Here is a 16,157-nt window from a genome sequence, read left to right on the forward strand (position 1 = left end):
TGAACAAAGTCAACACTCAAAGACTCCAATCATCACAAGCACCATGCATGTCCTTTAAAATCAAACAATAACCTAATTGTACCCATGTGAGAGTGTGAATTTCTATCAATTATCCAGTAATTAAGTTTGTCAACCCCTGGTGTAGCTATTTACAAGTAATTAAAGGCCTTAGTAATTACTTCTAGTGGCAGATTGGCTGTAACTGCAGCACCCTCTGAAGGTTGCGGGCCACAGCTGCCTTCCGCCAGAACAATGTCATCCGGACTCTCTCAAGTGGTAGGAGTATCATGGTTCTGGGCTACTTTGCCATTAATCTATCGTTGTGTTTGCAAATTCTGGAGGAATAATGTGTCCGTCAACTGAAGCTGAGCTGAAAGTGGGTCATGCAGCAAGACAATGTGTAAACAGATCTGCAACAGATGTCTAAAAAAGAAATTTTGCATTTTTGACTGGCTAAGTCGAAGTCTAGGTTTAATCCCCATTGACATGTCATGGCTTGCCACGAGCTAATCATGCAAGGAGGCTCTTAAATGTCACCAACTTGAAGTTGTTCTGAAAGGCAAATGGACCAGAAAATCTAAAACCTGAATTGTGAGTGTAATTATTGAAGGAAAAATCTAGTTGAAGTCATCATTGCTCAAAGAGATGCTACCAGTTATCAAATCGAAGGGTCATTTTGTTAATTAAATAATTCAAATATAGCTTATGCATTTGTGTTATACACAATCAGGTCATCATCCTTTATTGAGAAGATTTGAAGTCTTTGTTCTCTCATGGGTGAGAATACGGAACACCCCAGGGGGTTTCTCAGATGTCTTTCCTGCACAGTAGGTATGTGTTAATCTGTGGAGTGATCTGTGGAAATGTGGACTCTTCCAGGAGGTGTGTCTGATTCGGTTCTCCCCGGGGACAGAAGAAGATGAGATCTCCTACACGCTGCTGTATGCCTACTTCAGCAGCCGCAAGCGTTATGGTGTTGTAGCCAACAACATGAAGCAGGTTAAAGATATGTACCTCATTCCCTTGGGGTCTTCAGAAAAAATCCCCCATCATCTTGTACCTTTTGATGGTCCAGGTAAGGGACAATATTTTTACTTCTGTTTTTCTAAATATGAGGGGGGCTACCGAGTGGAGACCATTCTGCCCATTGAGCTTGTCCCTTTCTTTTTCTGGAGTTCCATGTCCAGGTGGTTGTACTGGGGGCACCCCTCCTTTCCTGAAACACTTCATTTATAGTACCAACTCAGTCTTAACCCGAATTCTTTAAGAGACAGAAGAAAACCAGGGCACCTTTCTGAAACCTGCACGAACACAGGGGAACAGATGCCTCAGTTTTTAATTGCCCCCAGGACCCTAGTGCTGGCAGTATCCACCACACTGACATGCTACCCCATCAGAAGACTTCACCCATCACCCAACTATTTCTCCTCTTGACCTTTGCGCAGGCTTTTTAGATTGTTTTTAGATATTTTTTTTAAAAGACTTTTTAAAGTCTTTTTTAATTCATCGCTTCCTATGCAATATTCCCGGTTTTATTTATGAATGTGTATGTTTTATTTTTGTTTGTAACCTCTCAGGTTTAGAAGCCAAACGTCCAAACCTTCTTCTAGGACTAATAATTCGACAGAGGGTCAAGAGGGACTTTGGAGTTGTCCTACCAGTAGATGTTTCTGAAAGTTCTTCAAGTAGGTTTTTGCCAGAGAAAAGGACCAAGGTAGATTTACCAAATGAAAGTGAAGATGGCCCTGATGAACAAAATGACTTCTTCAACCCCCTGAAAGTAGTCGCACCAAAGCATCTTGGGAAAGCTCAGCAGTCTGGTCAGGATGAGGCCGAAGATGAAAAGCAGCAACATGAAGAAGCTCCTATAGTGGTGGAAAGCAACGTACAGGAGCCTCCAAAACCATTGCGGTTCCTTCCCGGTGTTCTGGTTGGTTGGGATAACCAGCCTTCCACTCTTGATCTGGCAAGCAAACCATTGCCCATGGATATTATCCAGAGCTTACTGGGTACAACAGAAAAGGCACCAGAGAAAGAGACCACAGGTGATGGAGCTTCTTCAGAAAATATAGCAAGCAAAAACCCATCTTCAAATGGTCCTAAATTAGATCGATTTATTGTAAAAAAGAAAGAAGCCAAAATTGTTACAATAGAGCAGCAGTCTAATCCAAATGACAAGTGTACAGCTAATGATTCTTCAGGTGTGGAGCCGTCTAGTGGTCCTTCTTCCGTTTCTCTGAAAGACAAACCGCCAGATGTTTCTACAGAGGCATTCCTTGCTAACTTGCCCACAGCTCAAGCAGTTAAAGAGGAAGACACCTTGTCAGAAAATAAGGTAGATGCACAGAAAGAAGAATTGCATAAAGCCCAACTGAAAAGCGAAGGATCATCGGCTACTGAAAAAATCTGCAACATCAGTTCAGTTTCCCCAGCTGTGTCTAGTGCGTCTGCTGAGGAACAACAGCCCACTGTCTCAAAATCCTCAGTGTTTTCCGGTTCGGTGAAGGACCCCAGACAGACTGTGGGAAGAATCTTGAAAAGCAGCCCTGCCCCATACTTGTCCCAAAAGCAAAGCTTTAATGATGATGATGGACATAGAAATGCTCAAGAAAAAGAAGTTAGTTTCAAGGCAGAAAATGTACATTCTGGTTCTATAGGTAAATCTAGTCCTCGAGAACATACCCCTGTATTTAACGTTCCAGTGCTGAATACTGACATTCAGTGTTCATCAGCTCGTGCGGTGGGAACACCGCAGGGCTATTCATATCAGCAAGCCCTCACACGGCAAGAGGAAGTTCAGAATAAAAGCACAGCCCCATCTTTTGCTAAGGGTGCTGATCTGAACATGCCTGTGCAGGGTCACCCCCAGGGTCCTCCTGTAGGGGTGTTCCCTCAAGGAGGGCCTGCACCTCCACCGTCCAGCTTCCCTCCGCTTCATGCCAGTGGTCCCGAATTCCAGTACCACTCCATACCAGCACCAGGTTTCCCGGGACAAAACAACTCAGTGCCTCAGTTCCAGCCACGGCTCCAGCCGATGCCACCCAATTTCAGCTTTCCAAGAGCTGCCCCTCCCATGTTTCACCAGCCAGAACCAGAGGGCCCGAATCACGGTGCATCTTGGCCCGGAGCTGGCCCTCCTCTGCCTGGTTTCCCACCACGGCACCTACTTCCCGGACCGGCACCTCCATATGAGCCGCCAAGGTACGGGGGGTCTGGGAAGCCGCTGCCTTCAAAGGAGGACAAGGGCCCGGAAAGACGCTACAGCGATCACTGGGACAGGCAGCCCCATTATTCCGATGACGCTTACAAGAGAGACCATGGCAGTCAACAGGGCCGGCAGAGGTTCTACAGCGAATCTCATCACGAGAGGAAAGGAAGGGAGCACGAGAGGGACAGGGGAAAACACTGGGAGCATCACTCGGAGCAAGGCGGGCACCGGGAGAGAAGCCACAGCAGAGAGGAGAAGAGCAGGGAGCACCACAGGAGCCACGAAGAGCGGCACCGGGACAGACACCCGAGTCACGGCGCGGAGCACGGCCGAGCGGAGCGGCACCGGGACCGGCAGCAGAGCGGGGAGCGTGGCGGCCGGCACGACGCGGATCGGGAGAAGAACCGGGAACGGGACAGGCACAAGAAAGACTACGAGTGCGAGAAAGGGGTGAAGTCCCCGAAAGAGAAATCAAAAGACGATAAACATTTATGATGGCTTGTTTTCATGGCGCCATCTTCTTAATGTGCATAGTTGTTTCTATCGGTATCAGATTGCATTTACACACCCGCTGAAACTCTTCTTAATTTTATCTTTAGAAACAGAACCAGTAATACTTCAGTAGTTGAGCTTTTTAATATGTTAAAGCTAATATATAAGATGCCTTTTTTATTACTGACAAGATATATTCATATCTTTTGAGTTGGTTGGGTTTTAAATTTAACAGAAAAAAGTGGTTGTACATTTCTGGTTTGGATCCTTCTGTTTCCGTTTCGTATGTTGTACGACTGTAATTAGAACTCGAGTTTTGAGTTTTTTTTTTTGTTTTAAAAGATACTACTCCATGCTGTTGGTGAAACCAGTCACATTGCATGAAGCTACTTCAGATGGCAAACATACTTGGAATTAAATAAGTATTTTCATCATAAAATCAGTGCATTTTTTTTCAATGTAATGAAGTTTGTAAGGTCAAGGAAAAATGACTTTTAAAAATCTTTTTAGCAGCATTGTTGGTCTTGGGTATCAATTTTTTTTAATTTCTTCACTAAAATAAATGTTTTTTTAAATATTTGTCCATAATGATGTTTTGTGTAGATTTGTTCTGTACATACAGTATTTTCTTGCACTTCGGGGTGAGTTGCAGTCAGTATAAATTTGTAGTCTGTAGAAGACCTAAGATTACTTTTGAATGTTAAGAAAGTGTACTTTCCATAGAAAGAACCAAAAACTCCTGGTAAGAAATGATGCCAAGAAACTGTTGAGAATGTTCTGTGCCTAGGACATACTGGGGTGTATGAACGGATGTGTTTGCAATAAGGAGAACAGTCTGCATCAGATGGTAGATGGTTGCACAAGTGCTGTTTCTGGGGGAATGCTTATAAGGAGAAAATGGTCATGGTTATGTCTTTCAGCAGATGAGCACTTTACCAAGATACCATCCCAGGTGCTCCAGGCACGTCAGCTGCATAAATGGGCACCAGCTTTAGCAGATGTAGTGCTACTCTTGACTTGTGTCCCATCCAGGGGAAGAGTATCATGCCTAACATGTTTGCTTAGTGCTAAATAACAGGGTGAGCCACCAGACCTAGGGATGGATCTCACCTATTGACTACCGAGAGGGGGCATTGCATCAGTGGCAATTGAACCAGAAACCAGTGTGCATCCTGAATGGCTTTGAAACTACATGGTGAGCATTTCCCAAGGACTGTGGGCATCTGGAACAAGCTACTTAGCCATGTTTTTCAAGCTGATATCTGGCATCCATCAGGAAAAAGCTGGGTGAGGTCCTTGGATCAGTTAGCTACTACCAGATGGGCTCCTCTCTTTTTTATCTTTTCTTATGTTATGTTTCTAAGTTCAAGGAAGTTTTAAGGCAAGTAGCTTGGTAGATTGCTCAAGTTATGTTGCATGGGTGTCATTTTAACAATGGCCATGGACAGGCGTAGCAAGAGAGTTCGCAAGACTATTATTAAGTTTTCATGGCTAACGGAACTAAATAGAAAACCTTTTCATACAATTGAAGTTGGATCCATAGCTTAATGTTCCCTGTGAGTAAATCTCATGAGATGAAAAGCACATCAAAATGGAAGGTTATCTTATAAAACACTTTAAACAAAGATTTTAAAAAAAGTTTAAAGTCAGCAAACTATCTCCATTACATATTTATCAATTAACCAAAGGCAAAATGTTTAGTGGTTTTCTATTCCTTTTTTTCTGACATGTCCAGCAAAGTTTTTGATTTAATATGTCAATTCCTGTGTTGTCATCACTATATTTAGTTGGAAGAAAAACTGATTTTCCAGATAATTATAACCAACTCAGTATTTTATTCCACTTAGAATACTAATGAATCAGACACTTCTAATTGCAAAAACATTGCAGTCACGATTTGAAATAAAAATCCATACTGGAATTATGTATTCATATCTTCTGGTAATATGCCTTTTCTTTTATACATCACAATAACATACAAGTAATTCATGGGAATATAATTTTAGTCTAATTCACTCTTCCATCCTAAAGAAGACACCCACACTCTGTCTAGTGTGGATTTTTTATATAAATCTTTACGGTGTTTTGAACACTCCATGCCCAATCATGCACTTTACAAAAAAATTAAATCGATTCATTATTACAACACTATTTGATGTCCAGTTTTTTCAGTCTTAGTACCTATCTAATCGTATGAATACTTGTCCTTTTGTATAGAGAGGTTTTATGTCATACTAAAGCAATCCCTGAAACCTGCATTTTTATTAAACCGTGTCTCCGCTATAAATATTGTAGCCCTCCGAGCTTTGAAGAAACTGTACCCTTTTTGGGTCCTGGAACAGAATGACATCTTTAATCCTACCCACTAACCCCTGAGTGAAAAGACCACCTGTTACACTGGCAATATCTCTGTGAAGCTCAAATCCCCCAAAGAAACAGATGCCACCATAATTTAAAGCCACATAACGCTCAAATGGGTCTATATCTTCAAAAAGCACCCTCTCCTCATTAATGTACACTTGGAAAACTGTTCTTTTCTGAATCACAGACACGAAGTGCCATTTGTCACAACACAGGCTGGTCCCATGGTAGGTGAAAGGAACAGAAATCCTCTCCCCCAGGTTTATGGCAACTTTAAGGTGGCCGTTGTTAAGCCCAACTGCAAGGTAGTCTTGGTCTTCATCAGCAGCAGTTCCCAGCCAGAGCAAGAGACCATCACTTTTGCTGCTTGTGAAATTAAAGGAGATCTTCGTAAACTTCAGATTCCTTGTTTCATAATCTGGATCCTCATATTTAACATAAGAGTTGCCTGTAAACCCTGCAGTCCGGAAAGAGATGGGTTTCTCGCAGTGTTTTCCTGCCCACCCCAGTGGGCACGCACAGCTGTAGGAAGCTGAAGGAGCCTGGGGCGTGCAGAGGGCGCCATGTTGACACTGGTTGTCTGCACAGAACGCGGACAGGGTACACTGGGGGCCCGACCAGTGAGGGGGGCAGGTACAGCTGAACCTCTGGAAACGGTCTAATCTGCAGGTTCCATTGTTGCTGCAGACTTTGTACCCACAGGCCGTGCCATCCCAATCCCCCACGCCGGCGCCGCCGGACGCCCCCGTCTCGGTCAAGGGCAAGTCCTGCTCATTCAGGACCACCTCTCGGATGCAGCCGGTGAAGCCGACGGGTTCGTCCTCCACAGCGCTGCTGGAGACTGCAGATAAAGGCGACACGCCTCCCACGAAGAAGTGCGTGTTTGTGTCGAGTGCCGTCATGCCCGGAGTCGAGTTCCGGCTAACCTTTGCGCCGTCCAGAACCAGATAGCCATAGTTTCCCTCTCTGCCTGCGTGAACCGAGTGCCAGGATTTGCCAGTGGTGTCCACTTGTTCCCTCGACTGTAGTGTGTGAGTTTTATCCCCCAGGTGGTAACGCAGCTGCACATAGCCATGCGTCAGGGATACACAGAGAAAATCTCCTGTAGGAAAACACAGTCTATTATACAAACTGAATGAGAAGCAAACGCCTTCACTACATTTATCTGCTCTGAAGCCGAAACAGTGACTGTTGTGTATTTTTATCTTGGTTTCTGCTTACTCTTGGAGAGCAAAAGGTCCTCATAGGTTTTTTTTTTTCTATCTGAACCTTTCAAGTGTTAATCAGTGATTTAAGTGACTACAATTATCACTATTATCAGGGCTTCTGCTGTTGAGCATTGGCTATTATAAGTTTTATTAAAGAAATACAAAACTATCAGCAGCTTAATACATGGAAAAATCCTTAGTAAAATGACTAGTTCACAGCTGAACTAAAACCCACTGAAGATGTGCAGTTCAGTTATCTTCATGAACTGAACGAAAAACAATTTTAATGGCTCTGGGGAGCCACTGTTTTTGTTACATTGTAGTTACAAATGAGAACATTAGCAGTCAAAAATGTTTAGTATCTTGTTTTTTCCACAAAAGCTTTAATCTTGGCAGTTTACTGCACACCTATGTCTGAATTATGAACTGGAATATTTCCAAATTGTTTATGAACAATTAGCTATTACAGTAATTATCCCAGCACACATATGTGTGATTAACTGGTAAATGTATATTTTTGTGGTTGAAAACATAAGTGGTTCCTGCTAAATCAATACAGTGCTAATCGGGGTTATGTAAGGGCTTCCTGTTCTAAGAATATATTGGACTCTTTCATCAGTCTAATTGTGCCTGGATTTAATTGGATTATGGCAAAGAAGTGTATGACTGCATGATAAGCAGCTTTGAGACCCTATTCAGCATTTTATGATGTTGGAAACTTACGCACCAGGACATTTTTTAAATTTCTGCTCCCCCTCTGTTAAAACCTGTAAAATTTTCCACCCATTGAAACAGACATTACTTCTGCACGGTGTGTAGCACCTGACTACATTTAAAATAACATTTGATCCAAGATGATTTCCTTATGCTGCTGCTCTTTTAGTCTATTATCAACACAATATCGCAAAGAATTTCGATCAATTATATTGGAAGAGAAGTGATGGAATATTTGCCTAACAACACTATTAGAAATATCTACCTATGTGGTGCAGACAAGAATTTCAGTGTCCAGTCTTTTTCCTTGACCAACCTGCTCGTGGGCTGAGGTGTTGTGCTGTGTAGAACATTATGCCATCTGGGGACAAAGGCTGGAACTGCAGCCGCAAGTGTGTTCTATGCCTGATGTTAAAAGGAGGAAAAGACATCCAGGACGACTGGTCGCTGCTGAAGAACGGATCGCTGATGGTGAGGCCTGCAAGAGACATGGACAACGGAAATAATTTCAGACTCAGGGCAGAATGTGTATCTCTTGAGATACATGGACTCAAAATGCAGAACGCAGGGCAGATAGACATAAATAGACACTCACACCAGGGCCAGGTTTCCAGAAAGCTATTATTTTGGACTGTGGGAGAAAACTTGAGCGCCTGGAGGAAACTAACGTGAGCGCGTGAGAACATATAGACTCCACACAGAGCCGGGGTCCCAGAGCTGTAAGGCAGCAATTTACAAAATTAGAAAATTACCGTTAAGATTATATAATTAAGATATTATCATCTTTCTCAGTTTATTTTTTTCACTATCAACTGTTTGAACTGAACCCAATTGAAGCAGCACTAACTGCTATTTCACTGTACCACTTTGTGTATAGATTTAAAATTGAAAAGGTGCATACATGAAAGAGTTTTGAAAATAAACTGAGAAAAGAAATAAACAAGAATTTGAATACTTAAAATGTAATTCTAATACTGATGGAATGATTAAATCGGTCTTCGTTTCTTGGGAATAATGAACAGACGTTCATTTGCATTTTTATTATTTAGACAACATTGCTGCCTTCTTGTCAATCCCGATATGTATTGAAATTGAGGGCAGACAGCATTAGGACCCATAAAGCTTATTATCCCTTATTTAAACCGATTATCAGGCAGTGAGCTAATTAATGACCCTACAGGCAGATCCTAATCATTCTCTATAAAGATATGGAACATTAAAGAATCACTATTTTGTGCATGGTTTTTTTAGACAAAGTACCTAGATATTGGACATTGTTAATTTATACAGTTTTGACTGGTTATTACTGACAGTGATTTGTGGGACTTTGATGCATTAACACTAAAATCCCTTATTAGTGAAGCTGATTAGGTGATTTTACCAGTTGAATTTCAAACCTGGAGAAAACCACAAAAGAAGAACACAGAAAGAAACCAAGTTGTCCTGTTTTTCAAGAGAACAATGCCTTTGTGGCGTCAGGTGGACTTCCAGCAGTGGAACCACGTTGTCATGAATCAAACCTCTGTTTGACCACCCTGATGGACGTTCGCGGCCCATCAGGTACAGGCATGAAGAACGGCCAGCTTGATATGGAGGTGCGAGTGTAATGGTCTGGGCAGGAATGAGACTGATGGCAGCCTGACTGCACGGCTCTTCATTGGTCAGATCCTGAGCCTTCATGGGCCTCTCTTCTGGTGAGCTCATCCTGAGGTGACAACATTCCAGCTGTACAGCACACATCCTCGTGCTACTAACATCAGCTCATGGAGAAATGAGAAGTGTCAGTTATTTTTTGGATATTTTGGAAGGTCTACATGTCAGACGTGAGCCCCATGGCTCACCTGTGGGATGAGCTAGGAATGATGTGTGGTCTTTAGGGCTGAGAGACCAGGGAACAGGCACATGCTTGTCCCGGCTTTAAGAAAGGAAGATGAAAGAACTGATAAGTCACCCTCTGCAACTCTGTGGTTGCTTTCAACACAGGCCACACACTGAACTAGCTTGTTGATTTTTTTTAGACCAGCCCTATTGATGACCAATGTTAATCATCATCACTGATTTAATTGTCTTGCCTGTCCAAGAAAATGTACCTACTACAAAAAAGGTTTGTCATTGTCCTAATAATAACTGAGATTTTGTTGCAGTTAATAAGCTCCTTTTGTTGCTCAGTATTCCAAAGAAATGTAACATTCATACATATACAGATGTGTGTGACACACAGAGCAGCATTCTTCATAATATTCAGGGTGCAATAGGCACAATGCACCATTGTTCATGATTCTGACTGCAGTGAACACATTTTTTCAGAGATGTGCAACCTAATATGGTGACTTATATGGAATCCTTTCAGTAAGTGTCTAGAGATATCCTTTATTTTACTTCAACAACTAGCTTGTAAAGCTTTGCAACTGATCTGAATAGCACTTTCTGTATTTTCTGTTTCTGCTAACTTTGCAAGTCAATGATCAAAAGTCATGCTGACACATGATGACTTGAACAGGCGACTACACTAAATAATCCTGCTTAGCACAGTGGTCAGAGGGCCCTGATCAGTAAGCTGCTGTGTTCCACTAACAGTATTCATTGCATGAAATCTATGAGACTGCTGACTATGGGCATGAAAGAGAAAAGGCCAGATCCTTTGAGTCTGCTTAAATCATGAGAAACTTTGGATCTCTGTGTGAGAGATTTTGCTCAGTTTGCACAAATAGCTCAGCACAGTGAGAGAGGTCTCCCCATGACTTCAGCCCCATTCACTGAGCACAGGTAGGAGCTATAATGATGCTCTGGTTCCTCAGTTAACTACAGCTTGTTAATATCTTTCCAAATTTTAACTTTTTCATGCACTTGAGTTAAAGAAGGCAGGACATATTAGTCTGCAAAACATATAGCAATAGAAACAGGATATCATGCAATAAATGTCAAATATGTACTGTATGTTATGTAAACTATTACACACAACAGAAAGAATAAATGCCTATAACCAGAATAACTGAATTTACTGAATGAAAAAGTAACATTTGAGTACAAATTTGTAACAACCCATTTAAGAAATTCCATTTCTGACTTGCAGCAGTCTGAATAAAAACAAGTTGTATGAACGAAAGGAACGTGCAAGACTGACCTTGCTCACAGTACAGGCCCGTTGTGCCGAGAGGGCACTGACAGGTGTACCCGTGTGGCAGAGGCAGGCAGGTCGAACCCTGGGCACAGCGAGGAGGGGGTCTATGTTCAGGGTCACACGCCGACACTGTCTCCGTGCACAGTGCCCCCTTCCACCCAGGGGGGCACCGACAGCTGTGAAACAGAGCAAGACCGCAGGTTGTCTCCAGGAGGGAAGTAGTCAAGAGCTCGTCACTGAAATCATGATATTCTTACCTTTCACAGGCAAGGTATCATTGCACTTCATAACGTGTTAATAGAAAAAAGGCAAATCTGATAACATTTCAATGAGAAACAATCAAGAAATACATATACCTAACTTTCTCCTCTAATATTATATTATTTTCTGAAGAACTATTTTATGGTGATATTAAATTCATGGGTTTTTGTTCCTTATTTCAGTTATTGCTACTTTGCTCCAGAGTAAAGCTTGCATGCAGTGCCACCTGTTGGTAATATTTTCACCTGGATCTCTTATAAAAAAAAACTAAATTGCTTCATAGTAAAAAATCAAAGATTACAAAACTAACCATTTACACTTAGTCACAGTCAGATCTTAACGTTTTGTCTTTATGTTTGTGTCTGTTTATTGATTGGTTTTTTGAACCTGTCTACTTCCTGGCCTGCCAGGTCAGTCGCACATTCTGAGCTCATCCATAAAAAATATTATTCATGGGTATCTGCAGGCCTTGTGCTTCTCCTTGGTACAATCACACTCAATTTACTTTGCGTGACCTTGTAACTCAATCGACCCAATTAATAAAGCACACCAGGCTGCTAAGAAATGGAGCCACAGAGAAGGAAGAACGAAAGGAGCTACAGAAACTCCTTGTGAACTCTGAGGGGAACAGAACAGTAACACGTCTAGCACTCAGCCTGTCTTTGTATCTGTTAATGTGTGTTTGCCTGTGTCTATTATAGAATAATGTATATTAGTAGATGAATAACTAATAATGTACTGAGATAAAATTAAAGACAGTAGTACAATATGTTCTTTTTCCGAAAAAAGTAACTTTTTATTTTTTTTTATGAAGGATTGAAGCTACTACATAGAATATCAGTAAGATCTTCAACAGTTCAAGTTACATCTGAAATAAAAGAATATACAGGTAAGTAGTCACAGTGATACTTTTTAAATAATGTTTAATATGGGCTAAAGGACAGAAACATAAATCCATCTCCCTTAGTCCAAGTTGCATATTACGTATATTTTTATTGTGATACATTATCTTTTATTTTTTATTTGGTTTCAGTGGACACTTTACACTTATTTCAAACCACTGGTATTTATGGGACACAATAACAATATGTGTGCTTTCACATTTTCTTTATAGAAAACCACTATTAATGCTACTTTATTAAAATTAATTCACTTAATTATAATTATATTTACAATTCATTACATTTATATAGTGCATTTAACTCCAGAGAATCTCAAAGTGCTTACTATATAGTCAGTAGACCCACTTTGCTACAAAGCAAATGCATCTCTACAATGTTTCTAAGGTCCTCTGCTATTTCTTTTGATCAGGTCATGGTTCACATGAACAGCTCTTTCTTGAGAAGAGCAGACTGTCAGTAACCAACCTTTGTGTGCCTTTGTTATAGGGCAGGGCACCTCCAACCCACACCTCCAATCTCATCTCATTGATTGGAACACCTGACTCCAATTAGCTTATGGAGAAGTCATTAGCCTAGAGGTTCACATACTTTTTCCAACCTGGACTGTGAATGTTTAAACAATATGTTCAATACTGACAAGAAGAAGTACAATTGTTTGTGTGTTATTAGTTTAAGCAGGTTGTGTTTGTGTATTATTGTGACTTAGTTGAAGATCAGACCACATTTTTATGAGTAATTCATGCAGAAATCCAGGTAATTCCAAGGGTTCACAAACTTTTTCTTGCAACTGTATATAAATACAGCCCAAACCCCTTAACCTCATGTCAAAGAGTAAGAACTGCTCACTCTTTCAGATCTATCAGTAAGTGATAGAACTGCTAGGAAGTGACCGTACTGTAGCTACATTTTCATTCGAGTAACTTGTCACTGGTTACCTTTTAAAAGTACTTTCCCCAATACAATACATACTGACATATGTATAAATCGTATTTCTCAGGAAAAAAATGTTTAGGACATTAAATAAAAAAAAATTGAACTGCTGTATAATTTCCTCATGCAGCACATGATTAGAATGATGGGTTCCCCTAACTCCTACCAGGTTTTATTTAAAAAATATGATTTAAATTAAAAAGGAAAAGAGCAGGCAAATGTATCCCCTCTCTTTTTTTTTGTTGCTTTTTGTCCCCTGTCATTCACACTTAATGTGTTTAACAACCACACCATTCAATTTTCTGCCTGCTTGAAAAATGTTGGTCCCTTTCACACCTTCCTCTCTCTGGAGCAGCTAAAGGGATAATCACATTGATTACCTCAGCCACAGAAAGCACAGACTCACTCAGGCACTGTCAAATCTGAAACATTGACACATGACCTGTTTTCCATTTTAATAACGTTGTTGGCAAACAGACTTCAGAAATGTATTACCTCCAGCATGTGACACTGTGGAATAATTTTTCTATGAAGGAATGTACCTATCTTTCAGGACAGTCAAAAGCCAGTCAGAATTTTAGTGGAGGCCAGAATAATTCTATTACAGTACTTCTATACAGTCTATGTGAGTGCATTTGTGCACATGAACTAATGTCTCTCTATAAATAAAATGTTTCTGCTTAGTTTTCTAGTTTACACAAACTGAAATAAATTAATACACTAAAAATGTGCTTACTCTTATAAAATCACACTCCACATTGTTTCAGTCTATTTAGACTTATCTTAGTAGTAAAAAGAGAAAAAAACAAATAAATGCAAGATTATTTTACGCGGAGATGCACTGTATCAAAACAGTGTTGAACTGTGAGTATTTAAAAGATTAATATTTTTGAAAACAAATATCAGTATGCAGGATTGAGAAAGTTCCATTATTCCTTCTAATGAAAAAGCAGATAAATACCGCATTTCATTTGTGGAATTTAAAATTCTACTTTGGTAAGTAAAATATTCAGACTGTAATGAAAAACTATTATTTCCCTTAATATAGGTTTTTCTCTGTTCTCCCTATAAGAACTGTTACCACTGTTTACCACTGTTTCCACTGTTTAGAGTGGAAAACACAGCTACTCAGCTAAATGTCCAACCAGAGGAGCAGTCTAGAGTTTCAGTAGAGATCAACAGAGTGAGAAAGAGGTACAAAACTAATCCTTAAAATTGCATTTCTTAATTGAAGCATTAAGAGTAAACCATGAATTTGAAATGCAACATTTTAAAATTAATTGTAGTAAAACATTTTAAAAAAATCAATGGAAGATGGAGTTGTTTCAACAAATGTTAATTTACTCCCTTCTTTGTCATTTTTTATCTCTATTAGAAATTATAATTTATCACTACACGGATCAAACTGGTTTCATTTGTTTCCTACTGCATTTTTACATGCTGAATACAAGACACTGCATTGACAATTTGCCCACACATTTTAGTGGAAAAGTGTGTGTTGAAGTGTTGTTTTCAATGTTGTTGTCATACTTACTACACAGTGGAGCCCGAATCCACACATGATCCTCCATTCCTGCAGGTGATCAATGTGCACGCTGTGCTTTCACACTGACCCACGCTGCGGCCAGCATCAGCATGGACCTCTGGCTCTCCTGGAGCTCGGAACTGGGCCGTCCTCTTAGTCCGAACTTGCAGATCAAAGATGCAGCCTTTACAAAAGCACACAAGACAGATGGCCTCAAGCTCAGATTTGGGAAGAAATGGAGCAAAAAGTCTTATCAAATCCAATGAACAGTTCTCTGAGTATTTTAGTATGACATGCACAAACATTTTGCTCATTATAAAATCTTTATATTTATTTGGTAAACAACACCAAAAGATGAGACTAATCTATTTGCACCTGTTTCATCCTATCACCAAAATAAACACACCAGCTAGCCACCCTGTGCTGGAGTGTGCTTGCATTTTGTGTGAGTCACTTGAGTAAACAGAATGCAGAGAAATGTCATGTTCATTCATGAATATTTATAGCATGATGCTATTTATTCTCTGGACCTGGTATACTTAGACAACTCCTGCAGAAAAACAAATATGCTTAATTTATAAACCGGGCAGATGGTAATTGTTGATAGCATTGCAATTTTTTAGGTTAATGAAAATAAAGTAAAATAACACAACTGAAAATTGTAAATATAAAGTAAAACAACACACAGTGGGTGAATGTTTACATTAAATACACCTTCTATATAAAATACATTCCAGAAAGTAATAATGCATGTAATCTATATTATTGCAATTGCTGATATTCAGTAATTGCTGCAAAATTACTTTGAGAAATGAGTTCTGCTTATGGTTTCATGCTGAATGTAATGTATCCATTACATGATTATGATTTCATTTGAAAGTGCTGAGAAGAACACAATTGTTTCTCAATTTCCTATCTATTTTTCTTATATCGTACAGTGCAATGTCCTTTAAGGAGAGACAAGGGGATTAGGAATGAAGAGGAGGGCGAAAAGGGTGACGGTTAGGATAGATATATAGGTATCCTGAAATGATATCTAGGAATGAGGACCTTAAATTGCATGTGAGCAGAGACAATAAAAGTCAGATAAGAGTGCGGTAGAAGGGCTGCCAAGAGCCAGAGAGAATATTCAGTGAGCTGCAGATGAGTTGGCAATGGTTTCTGGGTGATGGGAAATGAACTGGGAGAGACCTGCTGCTGTCTCGTCAAGAGAAGACAGGCTTTTGGACAGGAGTTGTATTTGTATTTAGAGAGTTTTCAGTGTTGTTAAGAAAAAATGTCAGGAAATGTGAAATGTGCTGTGTAAAAATAGAACCCTATTTGTGCTAATTCCAGAATTGTTCATTTTTATTAATAACTGTTGCCTCAAGAAAGGGACGTTTTGTATGTCTGTGTCAAATTACTAACTGCTCACCAGTTCAATGATGTTCTCATT

General features: G+C 40.2%; 2 protein-coding genes across 5 annotated transcripts in view; one reads left to right on the plus strand and one right to left on the minus strand.

Moving 5' to 3' along the window:
- phf3 (PHD finger protein 3) overlaps positions 1–4,288 on the plus strand; it is a 31,188-nt gene extending 26,900 nt beyond the window's left edge. For all 3 annotated transcript variants that reach the window (XM_088610153.1, XM_088610152.1, XM_088610151.1), the window contains 2 exons: positions 880–1,075; positions 1,578–4,288. In XM_088610153.1, coding sequence (XP_088466279.1) covers positions 880–1,075; positions 1,578–3,703 — 2,322 coding nt within the window. In that variant the 3' untranslated portion in view covers positions 3,704–4,288. The remainder of the gene's footprint in view (positions 1–879; positions 1,076–1,577) is intronic.
- A 1,227-nt stretch (positions 4,289–5,515) lies between these two features.
- The window catches only part of eys (EGF-like photoreceptor maintenance factor), a 350,285-nt gene continuing 339,643 nt past the window's right edge, over positions 5,516–16,157 (minus strand). Inside the window, exons 47-50 of one of the 2 annotated variants that reach the window (XM_088610149.1) lie at positions 14,732–14,906; positions 11,108–11,280; positions 8,300–8,461; positions 5,516–7,163 (exon numbers count right to left, since the gene is read on the minus strand). In XM_088610149.1, coding sequence (XP_088466275.1) covers positions 5,965–7,163; positions 8,300–8,461; positions 11,108–11,280; positions 14,732–14,906 — 1,709 coding nt within the window. In that variant the 3' untranslated portion in view covers positions 5,516–5,964. Of the gene's footprint in view, positions 7,164–8,248; positions 8,462–11,107; positions 11,281–14,731; positions 14,907–16,157 lie in introns of both variants that reach the window. The other variant, XM_088610150.1, reaches the window with a different exon arrangement.

The sequence above is a fragment of the Lepisosteus platostomus genome, chromosome 17 (genome assembly GCF_059453375.1).
Source record: "Lepisosteus platostomus isolate fLepPlt1 chromosome 17, fLepPlt1.hap1, whole genome shotgun sequence".
NCBI lineage: Eukaryota > Metazoa > Chordata > Actinopteri > Semionotiformes > Lepisosteidae > Lepisosteus > Lepisosteus platostomus.